Source organism: Neovison vison, chromosome 9, assembly GCF_020171115.1.
Source record: "Neovison vison isolate M4711 chromosome 9, ASM_NN_V1, whole genome shotgun sequence".
NCBI lineage: Eukaryota > Metazoa > Chordata > Mammalia > Carnivora > Mustelidae > Neogale > Neogale vison.
In genome coordinates, this window is record NC_058099.1 from 85,403,777 (window position 1) to 85,419,596 (window position 15,820).

Genomic DNA, 15,820 nt, shown 5'->3' on the forward strand with positions numbered 1-15,820 from the left:
GGATAAACTTCTAAGCCTCTTCCCACATCTGAAATAGCCTACCTACAGCACTGGTTTGAGGACTAAGTGAGGTAACCCATAAAAGATCACCACCCCGTACTTGGCACAGAACAAGCAATCGGTGAAAGCTGTCTGCTGTTTTTATTTTTCATCATTTTATTTTTTGATTTTACCTTTTTGCACTCTGATGCACTATTTCCACACTCAACTGAGGCAACAAGAAACTTCTGTCTCCTATGCAGCATGTCACGTTCAAATGTACTATGTCTTTATGGGTTAGAAAGACACTACCAGGCTTCACAGAATTTTGTTTTTCCAGGATATGCAAAGATCATAGAAGTTTACTTTGCCTTGGTCACCCATATGGTTACTCAGTAAGGTTCAGAATCATCACAAATGGAGAAAAGAAAATCCAAGATGGCCAGAAATTAGCCAGTCTTCGACACACAAAATATCTTTCTCTTTGTGTGCAGGTTGCATTCTAGTATCCCAGATTTCACTGTGAGTTTGTTGCTTTGAGCTCTTGACAAATCAAATACCATCACTGACTTGTTGAGGTCAGAATGCATAAATCTTGTATGCTAGTGAAATGACATGCTTTCCAGTCTGTCGTTTCTACTTCTCTACATTTCTGTCCTACGGATGGCAAAATGTACTATGATTCTACAAAAACAGAGTAAAAAGAATGCTGGGATCAGCTAAACACAGAATAACAATAGTGTCACTAGGAACAATTATTCTCTTCTGAACAAATGACACAAAAATACCCTAGAAGTAAAAAATTATAGGCTACGACAATGTGACTGTATACAAGACCGATTCAAAACTCAAGAAGACCCAATATAAAAATAGCGTTGAATTCTAACTGGGTTTCAATATAGAGTTTAGGAATATATCTGAGAATGTTCAAATACAAAGAGAGTTATATTTGATGAAGCCATACAGTAAGTCACTTTGCAGAATGAACTGAAATATGCTTTGATTAAAGTGATTAAGTTAGCAAACTATGGTATGAAACTATAATGGATCCTGGGTTGGGGGGAAGGGAGCTACTCTTATTCTTAGTAAGAAAAATTATATTTGATAGTATTTAGGGTGTTACCATAGACATTATCAAGAATAAAAATTTCCTGACAATGAATAAAATCCACAAACCTTTAAGGGATTAAATTTAAATACTGAATTTTAGATATTTCTTGAATAACCCACTAGCTCATTAGGTTTTCTAAGCAATCTAATGGGGTAACTGCATAAAAGTCAATTTGCTATTATCACCCTTTTAAAATTAAAGGATAGAGCAGTAGATGAGCAATTTATAATGTAAATAAATCCATATTCTTTATTTTCTCTCTTTTTAAAAATGCAAATGGTTTCAGTCCTTTATAGCCACCATGATCTTAGTGAAAAGCATTTTCTAAGAAGAAATAAATTGCTGGGGGAGCCGATGCACCAAAGTGCAGTCAGTAATTGTAAGAGAAACTGGCTACTGGCTATGGGTCTCGTTGCAAGACCCGGAGGCCCAGAGATCTAGTCCCATGGGTATTTATGCTTCTTTTAATTCTCAGAATCCCATGGAAAGAATAAAGGGTCTCTATTTCAATAAATGGTATATAATCTACCCAAGAGCTCCGCTAAGAAACTAGACCTCAGCCTTGAGTTTTTCTTTTCCCCCAAAGCACATTATTCTAATTCATTCCCTGTTTGCTGTACCTGCAGAATGAACATTAGATCTATCCACTTCTTTCTGTCTCCATCATCATCACCTTGACCAGGCTACCCTAATCTCTCCTGAACTATGGTACTAGCTTCCAAAATGGTACCTGCTTTGCTCCTACACCAAGAGTTCTTCATGGAGAAGCTGGAATGATCTTTAAAAATTTTAATCAAATCATTTCTCCATCCTTAAAAGGCTCCATAGATCTCAGTCATGCTTATTTGTTATGATGCCTTCTGGGATCTGGACTCTTCCAAACCTTCAGCTCACAGTGTCCATACTTATCTTCCCATTTCTCAAACCCAGAAACCTTGTTCCAACTACACGGTCTTCCCAACTTGCTCCTCCCTCTCCCTGCAATGGTCCATCCAGTTCTCTACCAGTGAGCCTTCATATATTTCAGGTCTCAGCTAAAACATCACTTCTCCAAAAGGTCTCTCCAAGATCACTCTAGATAAAATGGTTCCCTTCATCAAATTACTCTCCACTATTCTACTCTGTTTGTGTTGTTCTTAGTACTTATCATCTATAAGTTTATTATATTTGTTTGTTATAGACTGCTTTGCCAAAGAAGACAAAATTCCATGTTTGCCAGCCCACCATTCAATTCACAATGTCTAGTGTAGGAACGTATGAGTAGACCATTGATATAGGTCTACAGAATGAATGGATGATTCCATCTAAGCTCAATGATACCAATACCCCCGTTCTCTTTACACACCTTTCAGAGATGAGAAAAATGATATTAGAAGTTTCCTTTCAAAATCCCTTCTCACACATTCCACCCCATTGCCCCCACCCTAGGCTTCAACCAAGAGAAGCTTTCTACATTGCTATTTTCTCAAAGTGGTATCAATATTTATAGAATTCTCAGGCATAGGGTCCTTTGGGATGGAATTCTTGTCAAGATAGTGGAGAGCCTGGCATATAAGATATAAGATATAGATATAATTATTATAAAATGAGTCAAGTCCCAGAAGACACCATAAAGGTCTTTCCTACCTTCAATCTTTTTTTTTTTTAAAGATTTTATTTATTTATTTGACAGAGAGAGATTACAAGTAGGCAGAGAGGCAGGCAGAGAGAGAGAGGAGGAAGCAGGCTCCCTGCTGAGCAGAGAGCCCGATGCGGGACTCGATCCCAGGACCCTGAGATCATGACCTGAGCCGAAGGCAGCGGCTTATCCCACTGAGCCACCCAGGCGCCCCCTACCTTCAATCTTAAAGCGATCCTGCTTAGGTTAAATCACAAATCAGATACTTACAACATGAGACACTTCTAACGTAACATATGACACCTGGCAAGGAAAAATGCTGGCGATCGCAACTGAACCAAGAACTACTCTTCTTAAGAAGCAATCTTCACTATTACAGCGATAAGAGCAAAATACGTTCAGTGAATCCTACAATTTTGAAAATATAAGCAAAAGCAGCAGCTAACCATCACCTGATGATTTCTCTGTCTTCAGTTCAGTCTCTGGGTGACTCAACTATCCATCCCTCCCCCGTGTCCTCATCTCAGGAAGGGGACAGAAAATATCAGGCTTAATCTCAAGACAATACAGGCTGAAGAAGCCTCCTGGCCAGGGCTTTCCCTGCAATACAGGACACCCCTGGAAGTTGCATTGTTTTAAGCCATTAACCACTAGGTAGGTACAGAGCTGAGACCGGCGAAAATTGGCTTCCACATAATTTGAACTAGAAAAGTGCTAGAGGACACAGTGTATTGTCTGTGTGTGTGTAGACATAACAAAGCTATTTTCAAGCACAGTGCTGGCAGAAGGCCCGCGGTAACTGCTCTGTGGGTCTGGTTACAATTATTTCACTATAGGGAATCATCCAGGACTGTGCATTGCTTCTCTGTCCGCTGGGCCTCAAGTGGAAATGTGCGCGGTTTTTACCTCACAAACCTTTTCAGCTCTCTCCCCTGATCTTATTTTAAGTCTCCCCACCCTCCTCATGCTCCGATCCCAACCCTTCCTGCCAGAAACCTCGGCTAAATGCTAAGCCCAAACTACAACATTATAGTACTCCAGAAACTCTGAGTGTGGGGGAAGCGGGAGAGCGTGTTAACTCCATCCTTACCCTGTAAGGATGTCATTCTACAGAATCGGGGCTCCTGGCCCGTAGTCTCACTCTTTGTACATGTGAATCTGAAGTTCCAAGTGAAATAAGAAAATCCTCCTAAAAGCTAAGAGTTGATACGTTCTCTGCTGTTTTACCTCAATAACCAAATGCATTTGCCTTCCTGCCCGCTGCAGAATTTTGTACAGGGGAATGTGGCCCTTAGGAGAATTTCTGATGAAACATTTTATACTGAAATATGTTTTTAATTTAAAAAATAAAAGAAGAAGAGTTTATAAGATATCAGGCCTAAGATGCTAACCCCAATAATTAGAAATGTTTATGTCTATCAAGTCCTTCTTATGTGGGCTCCCTGCACAATGGTCAGTTCTAGAACTTTGAAGCCCCTCCATTAGTTACTTTAACTCAGCTTGTTAAAAACTCCAGGCACCATCTCAACGGTCCCAGGTATGGATTTCTTTCAGTAATTGAATCGCAAATATTTGAGGGCATTCCCTCATATTTTTCCTCCATTGGAAACATACATAGGTAAGACAGAGGTTATAATGAAAGGCAGAGCAAAGGCATAAAGTGGTTGATCAGTAGGAACGGCATAACATTTATATAGATGGACTTTGTAGGTTTATAAGAAATGCAGATGGTAAGTTGAATTTCCCGAGAAGAGAATTTTCAGAATGGTTTTTCTGCAATCAACAGCATATGGTGTGAATCATCTTGTGGCTCAACACATCTCTAATTCTTCACACACTGACCTTTCTGTGTCTTCCATTATCCCTTTCACTAAAGATCAAAGGTAGAGGGACTTTTCTTGGAAGCGAAGGGAGGGAATAACATCATGCCTTTATTTTACCCGTGTTAAGCCCAGTTCTAAGGAACAATCAGTGAACTGGGTAAGGGATGAGTTGATGTGGGGTGGGGAGAAGTCACTTAATCAACACCAATGAGAGGAACTAAAAGATAAAAACAATGAATATGTGAAATTGAGCAATGCTGCTCACCTCATTTCCCGGGTACAAAAAATAAGAAGGCTGGACTAGATGGATTGATCTAATGTTTGTTCGGAAATGACCTTTTGCAAAACACTGTGCTTAGATGTCACGGAGGATATGAAAGCGTCGTGGAGCCAAAGTTCCAAATTGGATCATGGAGGCTGGCCATTTCTGTTTTCCGCCAAATCCTGCACACTCCCCCAAAATGATTGCACTGGCTTTTGTAAACAATTCATGCATATATGTTAGTGTACATCTGCTTCCCTTTGAAAGCAAGCAACAGGTTTTGCAAATACCTGAATTATGTCCTGCCTAATTCACTTAGCGTGTAGCATGATGCTTTTTTTTTTTTTAAGTATCTATCAGATATTTGTTTTATGTATATAAATCAAGACCGAAAGGTACAACCCTTCTTCTCAAGGGGTTTAAGCCTCATTTGGAAGAGAATTCATATAAAAACATCTGTCGTACAACAACAAATTAACTAAGTTACCTAATGCTATATCCTCTCTCGATACATTCTAGAACCTGTGTTCTACAAATATGTCTATGATATGTTCCAGTGGGACGTCTGAACTAGGAGAGAACAAACAGGTTATAAGAAGACATGTGTCTGTGTGCCCGTGAAGCTAGCGTACCAGACGCAGCAAATGCTTCATACACTTCAGGTATATTTCTAGTACAGAATTTGTGTATTTTCTGCCACCCTAATCTGTGTATTCTCTGAAGTTAGGTCCAGATATGTGAGATGAGATGTTCTCAAAGGAAGGTATTCCTGAGGCCCCTGAGATCTGAAATCTGAGGAAAATGCTTCCGGGTCACTTAAAACAAGGATTAGTGGAATGTTCTGTGTGTCAGTTATACTCCTTCTCAGAGTCCTAAATAATTTGAGAAATTTCTACCCAACTCAGTCCCTTTTATTGACCATTCATTGTGCAACAGTTCTTGATTGCTGAATATATATTATTCAAATTTCTAATGAGAGACCTATTTGCAACTTAAGGCCAAAAGATTTCTTTCTTTCTTTTTTTTTAAAGATTTATTTATTTATTTATTTATTTGACAGACAGAGATCACAAGTAGGCAGAGAGGCAGGCAGAGAGAGAGAGGGAAGCAGGCGCCCTCTTTAGTAAACTTAAATTCTGAATGTCCCGAGCTAATGCTGGTAATTGAACATATAAAAGACTCCAGTAAACTAGCTTCTCTTTGCTAATACTTACAGACTCAGATCAGGGAAACTTTCAGTAAAACATAGTATAAGAAACTGAATAGTAGGGGCACCTTGGTGGCTCAGTTCATTAAGCTCTACCTTTTGCTCAGGTCATAATCTTGAGGTTCTGGGATCGAGCCCCATGTTGGGCTCTATACTCAGCGGGGAGTCCGCTTCTCTCATTCTCTCTGCCCTTCCCCCATTCATATTCTCTCTCTCTCTCTCTCTCTCTCTATCAAATAAAGTCTTTAAAAACAGTATCTTTTTATGAACATCAATTATTTCAATTTTTATTTTATAAACCATTTGGTAGGAAACATCATATACTAACAACTGTCTTTCTCTTCCCAGAGGCTAGAGGACCAGCAATATATATATATATATTTGTGTCAAGATGCAAGGCTGCTTTTACATGTGACCTGGTGTTCTTCTAGGCTGCTCCCCTAAAACCATTAGTCATGTTTCACTACTTTCTTCATTTAAGAACACTCATTTTACCAGAACTTTCCGAGTTACACTGTACAAAAAGACATTACTCGAAGCAGCAACAGCCCAAATGATCATTAGTTCACTCCTAATCACTGATTACATATTCACACTCTGCTGAAAAACCTGAAAATTCCTTCCAACGCCACAAAACCCAAATAACTGAAATATCATAAACCACTGAACTAACACAGGACAAGAGCACCCCAACACAAGACGTTTTCTCCCCTCTCTTTAGAGAGTGCAGTTTTATCTCTCATTCTGAAATTGCTTACGATTTCTAGAAAGCTAAGAAATATACAACTTTTGGCACCCAGGCCGTGTCCTTGGGAGGGAAGGAAACTACCTTGTTTACTAGAAAGGCAAAGTTGGAGATCAGGCGTCAGAGGCAGGAGAGCTCAAACCCAGAAAGAGCAGGAAAGGCGGCAGAGTTTTAGAGCCATTCCAAATCCCTCCTGTCTTGGGAGGATTCACTTTTCCTGAGATCTGGAGTGTGCTATGGGGGAGTCTATTACGACACATGTTCCTACACATTCATGGGAAAAGGATGGCCTGGGCCGGGGGTTGGGGGAGGGGTGTCTGTCCTGTGAACCCTCACAGCCGAGTTAACTCATGACCCAGCTTTTGTCGGGCTGGGGTAAGAGATCTGTGCCCTGGAAGCTTGTCTGTTTCTGTGGTTTGCATCTGTTTTTGTCTTCTCTCCTCTTAGATTCCTAACAAGGTGTTTTTTTTTTGGGGGGGGGGTTCTGTTCATTTGGTTTTTGGGAAAATCTCCAAGGGGAGAGGAGCAGGAAGAATCCGAAAGGCAGAGAGCCCAACGCTTCAAGGGGCTCCAAAGGGAGATCTACTGCTCTGATGCAGGCAGGTACCTGCAGGTGCGGAGAAATCAGACTGCGGGGAGCAGGGAGGTGGGAGCTTTCCCTGAGTAGATACTGCAGTCTAGTGACCTTCGGAGAAATGAAGCTGCTTCCCTCCAGGACATGGAAGGTTGGGCGATGCCAGTCAACAGGGACCGAAGCCCGTGCCGTGGCTCTTCATCCCAGCCCTGAGTCTCGTTCCTCACTGACCTGCGCAGGGGATGCGTGTCTGCGGTGCGGCAGTGTCCTGGGGCATAACTGCCTCACTCTGCCTTTTTCTCCTCTCTTCTTACAGGGGACTATCTTGTGGATGAGGCTTTTCAGCTTGTGCGAGGAGAGGCAGACTCTCCAGATACCAAGGTCCAAGTATTGCTAGAAAGTACTAGGATAGGGACGCCTGGGTGGCGCAGTTGGTTGGACGACTGCCTCCGGCTCAGGGCGTGATCCTGGAGTCCCAGGATCGAGTCCCACATCAGGCTCCCAGCTCCATGGGGAGTCTGCTTCTCCCTCTGACCTTCTCCTCGCTCATGCTCTCTCTCACTGTCTCTCTCTCTCAAATAAATAAAATAAAATCTTAAAAAAAAAAAAAAAAGAAAGTACTAGGATAGAGGAGATCTTGGGGAAAGGGTGTGGGGGCTGCGGAGTGGGTGAGGTTGGCGGAGCTCCTGGCTCCCATTTTTTAGTTCCAGGTACATTTTCCTTATGTGGGAGGAAATTATGGATCCCTGTAGGTCAATCATGTCTGACCCTTTCATTTAATCCTCAGACGGCTTTCTCCTAGCCTCCACCTTCACTCGGAGGCAAAGACTGGCCTGTAGAACAAGCCAACGGAGTTAAGAGCAAGGCCAATCCTTTCTTATTTCATCAGATTACTGGCCATCTACTTTGGCCCCACGATCAAACTGAACCGCTTAAAATCTTAACCTACAGTCGATTTTGCCAGGTAGAGTATATCCTGCAAACTTCCTTCCACCCATCACAGTTGTGGCAAAAATGAGTCTTTAAAGATGCTCAAAATGCAGATAAAGAGAAAAAAGACTAAGAATTTCAGAGTGTTCCCAGCCCCAAAGTGAACTTCTCTAACTGAGTGGGCTGTTTGGGGCATAAATGTTAAGGATTTTCCATCTGAGCTTAAATAGTGCTCAAAAGAATTGTTGAAATATTAGTGTTATAGCAGCATCCCGAGGAACCGAGTATCACGTCTACAAGTGCACAGTCACAGACAGGACCCTTGGATGCGGAGTTTGAGATGACAACCATTTTGAGGGGGGCAGCGGGGAGATGCAGACTTTTCTTTCCCTTCGGTATTTTGTGCCTCGGGAAATACTCCCGAGAAACACCCCAGAATTTCAGGATGAAGATAATATATTTTCAAAAATCCAACAGTGACCATCTTAAAAACAGACCGTTAATGGAGACTTTTGGGGCCAGAACTGCCCAGTAAAATGTAACAGGGTAAGTGCAAGTTCTTTGCTACACCTGAACTTCCACCACGTTAAAAGACAGAATATTCCACCTGCTTGGGTGCTCTCTCTCTCTCCCTCTGACAAATCAATCAATCAATCAATCAATAAAATCTTTAAAAGACAGAATATGCGGAAATGACTAATATTTAACCTCATCCAAAAGGAAGAAAACCGAACATCTGTGGGAAGCTAGGCTTCCCTTAGCACCAATGCTTAGGCAAGAGGCTAAGAAGAGATACGACACCTGCCATGTCCGGAATGTTTCTGTCCCCACAAAATTCATATGTAGACACCTATTGCCCACCATGATCGTACTAGGACGTGCGGCCTTTGGGAGGTGATTAGGTCAGGAGGGTGGAGACTTCATGAGTGATATTAGTAGCCTTTTAAGAGACCCCAGAGAGCTCCCTTGTCTCACCCTTTCTTGCTACCATGGGACCCACTTAGGAAATGGACCTTCACCAGACACTGAATCTGCCTGTATCTCAATTTTAGATTTCCACACCTCCAGCAAAAGCAGAAAAAATTGTCTGTGGTTTATAAGCTACCTCATTTATGGTATTTTGTGATAGTGGTCTGAACAGATACAGCAGCCCACAACCAAAGCTCTGTTTTTCTGCCTGTCTTACCCCAAGGCTTTCCATGGTTTATAATGTACACTTTCCATATTACTTTAAGGCCCGAGAGCCTTCACCCAGTCCCTGCCTTAAAAAGCAGCAGCTGTAAAGGTACTGAGAACAAGCCAGAACCTTTCTTATTGAAGTACCGAGTCTTGTCATGATTTTTGCGTTCTTTTCCGGTCACCTACTATTGCTGTATGTCAGGGTAGGACTAAATCGAAGGATCTTTCCCTTCCTCCCTCAGGCAGAGGTGCAAGGCTATTTTTGGAAAAACACTTATGTTATTACTTCAGTTGCTTTTATGGTCCCCTTGTAGGAGGGGTCAGAGTGTAGGCCCACAGTCCCTTTTCTAAAATCTTTGGACCTGTTGTGCTTGGAATTCAAAAATTTTTTCAGATATGGCATCCAGAGCACCTATTACACAAAACTTCCAATGGAGGTGGTGGTGGGGGGGTCTGAGCCAGCACCTTGTAATCAAATACATTCATATTTCTGCGGTAAAATGTAGGAATTTTCCACAACAAAGACTGTAAAAGGCCTCACACCAGTTCAGGGCAAGCTTTGCCATGAGAGGACATTGTGTGTCAAATGTGCAAAGAGCTTCCAGTTTTCTGGACGTTTTGGATTTTAAGCGAGTGTAGAACTGTATGAGGTTTTAAAAGAATTAAGGTCAGTAATTCCAAAAGAGTTAAGAGAGAAAAATCTGTTGGTGTTTAGAGAAAGGTGAGACCGACCGCACATCATCCAAGGGGCCTCTTCAAACGGGTCTTTCAGACACAGAATTTGACCGTGTTGAATAGGACTGAAGGTAAATGGGTTCTTCCTGTCCCTGCGCTTCTGTCATAAGACCTGGACACAGTCTGTCCCCCAGGGGGAGCGCTATTGTCCTGTAATTTGAGCTGCCTCACTGTTCCTCAGGGAAAGGGGCCCCGACTGCTCTGAGACTCCCAGGAACATTCCCAGACTAGAATAAAAACCTCAACAAGGCAAGAGTGTCAGAGCCAACTGGCACGCTTACGCTATGACTCCATAATAAAGTAATTACACAGTTTGATTTTTTAAGGATATAAAAACCAAAAAAAAAAGTTTTTTTTTTTTTTCTTCTTAATATAGGGAAAACAATTCTTGCTAAAACCCTCATCTTTGGCGTTTTAAAGGTGGGACTTAGAAGGTTCTTCTATTCTGGGTTCTGGTGCTAGGGATTCTATTGTAGGGGATGGGTAAGTGGTCCTTGAGATGAGGGGCTGTCATCAGTGGAGACATAGGGAGATAAAGGCTTACTTGGCTTCCAGGGCCAGTGCGATAATGCCCGCGGCCATGGGGGCCGAGGCCGAGGTCCCAGTGTGGTTGTCCGTGCAGCGCTGCCTCAGATCTGTAGTAATCTAGAAGACAGAAATGAAAAATTTAGGGTTCTGGGGCCATGGGAGTCACTTGCAAGTAGAATGAAATTCCCTCATAAAAGTAGAACGGAGGGGGGTGTTGAAACAGTTGTTTTAAATTCCTTGTTCCTGTACTTCCGTGACTGTATCACTTCTAGAGAATCGCCTGTGCAAATCAACTTTGAAAAGAGAAGCATTTGGAAATCAGACTCCACTTCTGTTAAAACCGGGGTCAGGACTAGGGCGAGTCTTTGGCTTAGAACATAGGGGTTATGCCTGTGCGCCCTTCCATTTTCCCCCCCAAACCCCCGCTTGCCGCTTGCTTCACCCCAGATCCAGCTCTAGTTAAAACTAAATTTCTTTCATGACCCCAACATTTTTCATGATCAGATATGTTGAAGCAACCACCAGACGCTGAGGTAGGCATTGGAAGCATGAAAGCACATGGTCTGGCCTTGCCCTTCCAGAACAGATACCTTGGGAGAAGCAAGGGTTTTAAGCAAAGGCGTGCTCTGCCATCGATGGAACGTGGGTTTTTGGCAACCACAGAAATGATGCAGGGAAGAGCCAAGACCTCCTCAAAGATTTAACGCGAATACCCAAAACAAGGTTGAACCCAGGGTGCCTGAGGGGAAGTTACCCCACTGAGGGCCTGGCGGTATATTACAGAAGGAGATTTCGCCATTTCTCCATTTTTGAAATCAGAATGTGAGAACTGGATCATTTTTTTCCTCTTGGTTTGAATCCAGTTTACTTCAGCTGCGGCTGAATAACATTCCTATCAGCAAGAGCCCTGCTTTTAAACCTCCCCTTCATGATCATTTCACTCAGGGAGAAAAAGCTGAAGTGAGATTCTCCTTCACAAGACAAATGAAACATGCTGGGTTAAGATTTTGCAAACCTGTGAAATAGCTAAGATTTAAAAAACCCTTCCTCCCCAATAACTGTCTACTTTTGCCTCCTTGGGGCAGGCATTGCTCTTGCCAGGAATGCACAAGCCTCGTGAGGTGAGCTGGAGCCCATCTCGAAGTTACTGGAAGACAGCGGTTAAGCTTTGTTTGGCATCAAGACAAATAGGATAACTGAGGTGAAAGTTCATCAGAAAGGTGTGGGGGGACAAAGGTAGTTGAAGGTCCTGTGGTTCTAAGGTGTATCCTTCCAGAGGAGTGTGGAGATTGGTTGATTTGGAAAGAAATCTGATCTTCACAGGAAGAAAGTGCTGCCTAAGTCTTCAGAAATGAGCCTTCCCTTAATAGTTTCCTCAGAGTCCCCTGAGGATGTATGAATGGACTCTTTAATTATCTGGTATAGCTCTATGTTGACAAGCTAGCTAACCTAGTTTCACACAGGGCCAACAGTTCTCTTTTCTTTGTTCCTTTTGACACTTTCAATGTCACCAGACCATCCATACCAGAGAGGCACCGATACCCAAGGAGTGGCAGAATGAACAAAAATATAGAGAGCCATAGACATGGTGGTGGGAAAGAGGAGGTAAGCCTAACCGTCTTTTCTTAAGTAAGTGAATGGTGGCCGAGAGCCCCCACAGTGTGTCTGGCAAGCCAGGGAGGTTGTTTCCTGATGAACAGACATGGTTAACTAGCCATCTTCTGAACCTTCGTGTTGGATGCTTATAAGATGTTTGGGTAAACAGAGCCCTACCCACTCCTGCATAAGAAACTTTCTGAATCTTTATTCATTGACTTTAAAAAGGTATTTTTATTTTTTTGTTTGTTTGTTTGTTTTTTTGTTGAGGTAAAAAAGCATGTAACACAAATTTACCATTTCAACAACTTTTTAAGGGTCGGGTATAGTATTGTTAACTATATGCACGCTGTTGTACAAAAGATCTCTCTAGCACATTTTTATCTTGTATGAATAAAAAACTCCACCCACTAAACAACTCTCCATTCTCCCCTCCTCCCAGCCTTTGGTAACCACCATTTTACTCTCTGTTGCTATGAGTTTAACTATTCTAAGGTACCTCATATAAACATAATTGTATGTATTTGTCTTTGCGTGTGCATGCGCACACGTGTGTGTGTGTGTGTGTGTGTGTGTGAGAGAGAGAGAGAGTGAGTTCTGGCTTATTTCACTCAGAATAATGTCCTCAAGTCTCGTTTTGTTGTAGTACATGGCAGGATTTCCTTCTTTTTAGGCTGTATAATATTTCATTGTATGTATTTACACATTTTCTTTCTTCGTCCGTGGACATTTGGGTGCCTTCCGTCTCTTGGCTCTTGTGAATAATGCTGCCAAGAGCACGGGGAAGCAGACATCTCTTCACAATCCTGTTTTCAATTCTTTTGACTACGTGACCAGAAGCGGGACTACTGGGCCATTAAAGGGACGTCTACTTCATTTGAAATTGCTGGTCAACGCGCAGCCTTGTTTTCCAAAGTCCTGGTCTGTACGTCAAGGCATAAACACCCCAGAAACAGTCTGTTTCCGAGCCTCCAGATCCTCTGTTGTTGAGAGATGGCCCTGCCTGCATTCTTCTCATTTTACCTCACCCTCATGGTCACATTCCTTGGCCAAATTCTCTTTCTTTTCAATGACTTGTGCCTGGATTCAAGATTTTTCACGAAGTCTTCCCACTTGGCTCCTTTTGCTTGTCCTTCAGCTGTACCAGACCCTTGCCGTCACAGAAACCCGTCCAGGATAAACACCCCAAGTGTGTGTAACGTTTTTGAGTCGAATAGAGCGCCACTTCCCACCAACGTCCAATATGAATGATAAAAATTTGGGGATGTCAGGTCCACAACAGGAAGAAGGCTCATCCCTACAGAATCCCCAGGGAGAGATGTACATGCTGTATGCGTAAATAAAAAGCCGCCCCTTACTTTTCTAGACAAACACCAACCACATGTTACATGCTCTCAGTATGGCCACGCTTGTGGAATTCCCAACCGGTGCTGGGCTCTCCTTTATTTACTTATTTTCCAAGCACTTTATCTAAAGGAAACCTAAGAAGTAAAAAAAAGAGCGAAAAGGGGGTGAGGTATGAAGGCCGGGGAGGGTGGAAGAGAAAAAGGAACGGAGAGGAAAGAAACAAAAGCAGTCTCCCTCCCTCCCTTCTTCTCACCCTGCTTTCAGGGGAAATTCCAGCTGGGTCATTTCAAGAGGAAGTTACTGTCCCTGGTGGAAATATTTAGGCGTAAATTAATCTAAGGCAGGCTTTTCATCATTAAGAGAAGTCACAGTATCAGGGAATTTGGAGGTCTCTCTTTAGAACGAAAAGGCAAAGACCACCAAGGAGAACGCAGTCTCAAAGAAAAATGATGTCCCCAAAACTGGAACCACATGGGGGACCCCATTAATCACAACGCGTGCACGCAAACCCTGACAGCATAATTTAAAAGCCAAGTTGCGTGGAACAGTCGGCCCGCGTCACGGAGGCTGGAGGCTCTACGTGTGAGAACGGAAAATGAAAGCCTGGAAGTTTCGATTCCATTTTAAAGCAAGTCTCGGAATTTGGTTTTGATCCCGGGAGATGCATCTCGCGCGCTCCAGGTTCCCCAGTTCACTACCAAATCAGAAACAGAATTCTCCTCTGCGCAACTTCTCAGATTGCTCAAGAAAATATCCTCCCTGTCTGTCAGAGTGGGGGAAACGGGAGAGGACACCAGGCCTCAAGCCAGATCAAAGCTATCCTGGTGAGCAAATTAGATGTTTGGCCTGTCTCAGGATGAAGAGCAGACGGTCTGGGGAACGCCAGCGCGTTAGGGATGTCCTCGGTGTTTGGTGAGAAGGAGTGGGCGTCGTTCAGATCTAGGCTCACTCCCTCTGAGCAGAACCCTGGCCTTTTCTCATCCTAAGCTCTTATTTCCTAATATTTCACATTTCATTAGCTGGGCTGATTGGTTCTTTTATTCCAGCCTGTTGAGGAAATTCTCCAGGGAACCTCAGCTCAGGCGGACTTTGGCCATGAGTGACGAGTCTTAATAGCAACCCTGAAGTTAAGAGTTTCTATCTCCCTGATATCTTGCGATCGGTTTTATTTTGAAGGGGCCATATTGTCTCCTAGCTGTTAAAAGAGCAACCGAGCAGATATTTTTAAAACATGAAATGATTCTACTGTCTGTTACGTTGAATTTGTTTCTGGTGTGGAGTTTGATTTGGATGAGGAATGTGCCAGAAAAGCTGTTTCAAACACAGCGATGGGGGAATGAAGGCAGAAAATAAATCTTCAATGTGTCAATGAATAAAACAGAAGAAGCTGATTTATTAAGCACGGCAAAATAAAATGCAATGGAGGACCAATTCATGCTCCCTGGGTTCAACCAAAGTCTGGTCTAAAACGCAGTCCTGACTGAGGAGAGGCCACACAGCACTCCAGCCCCGTGTTGCTAGGGGAATCTGGAGGGGAGACATGCAAATGGGAGGTTCTGCTTACAAAGGTGAGGCCACTGTCGCTGGAGAAGTCTGCCATCCTCGATGATTTTTGCATTTCCATCATGTTCAGCTCTGTGCTAGGTAGGGAGCAGAAGCTCAGTATTTATCGGCTAAGCTGAATTATTAACATCAAGCTCCCTCAGACTCTACTTGAAGGCCCTTCAATTATTAAGAAAGACTTTAAGATTTTGTTGTTGTTGGGTTTTTTGTTTGTTTGTTTGTTTGTTTTGGTCAAATCTCCAAATAAAGCTCACATACACTTAGAAGCCACCTACAAAAGAGTAGGTGTGTGTACGTGTAATCCAGGGCCTAAAGTAGAGCTCTTCTTCACCACCGCTGTTGCTACCTCATGCTGGATGGCTTAGAAAACCATCACCACTTGCGACAAGGGGGGAAGACACACAACAGGTGTTTACATGTGTGCATACGCATGTGTGTGCATAAAACTACATTTAAAGCCACAGGACCTCTGCACACTAGGTACACTATTAACTCAGGAAGTGGGAGGCTCAGAGGGAACAACTTGCTCAAGGAGGCGTAGCTACTAAAGAGATGGGTAAGTGGGAGAGGATAAAATCCTGACACGGCCCCAAAAGGAAAGGTTGAGTCGCAGGGGGTAGCCG

The 15,820-nt window shown here is 43.0% G+C and overlaps 1 protein-coding gene across 4 annotated transcripts in view; it reads right to left on the bottom strand.

Annotated features, from left to right (window-relative positions):
• PCSK5 (proprotein convertase subtilisin/kexin type 5) overlaps positions 1-15,820 on the bottom strand; it is a 449,573-nt gene that overhangs the window by 240,442 nt on the left and 193,311 nt on the right. For all 4 annotated transcript variants that reach the window (XM_044265871.1, XM_044265870.1, XM_044265868.1 and 1 more), the window contains exon 9: positions 10,708-10,808. In XM_044265871.1, the coding sequence (XP_044121806.1) occupies positions 10,708-10,808 (101 nt within the window). The remainder of the gene's footprint in view (positions 1-10,707; positions 10,809-15,820) is intronic.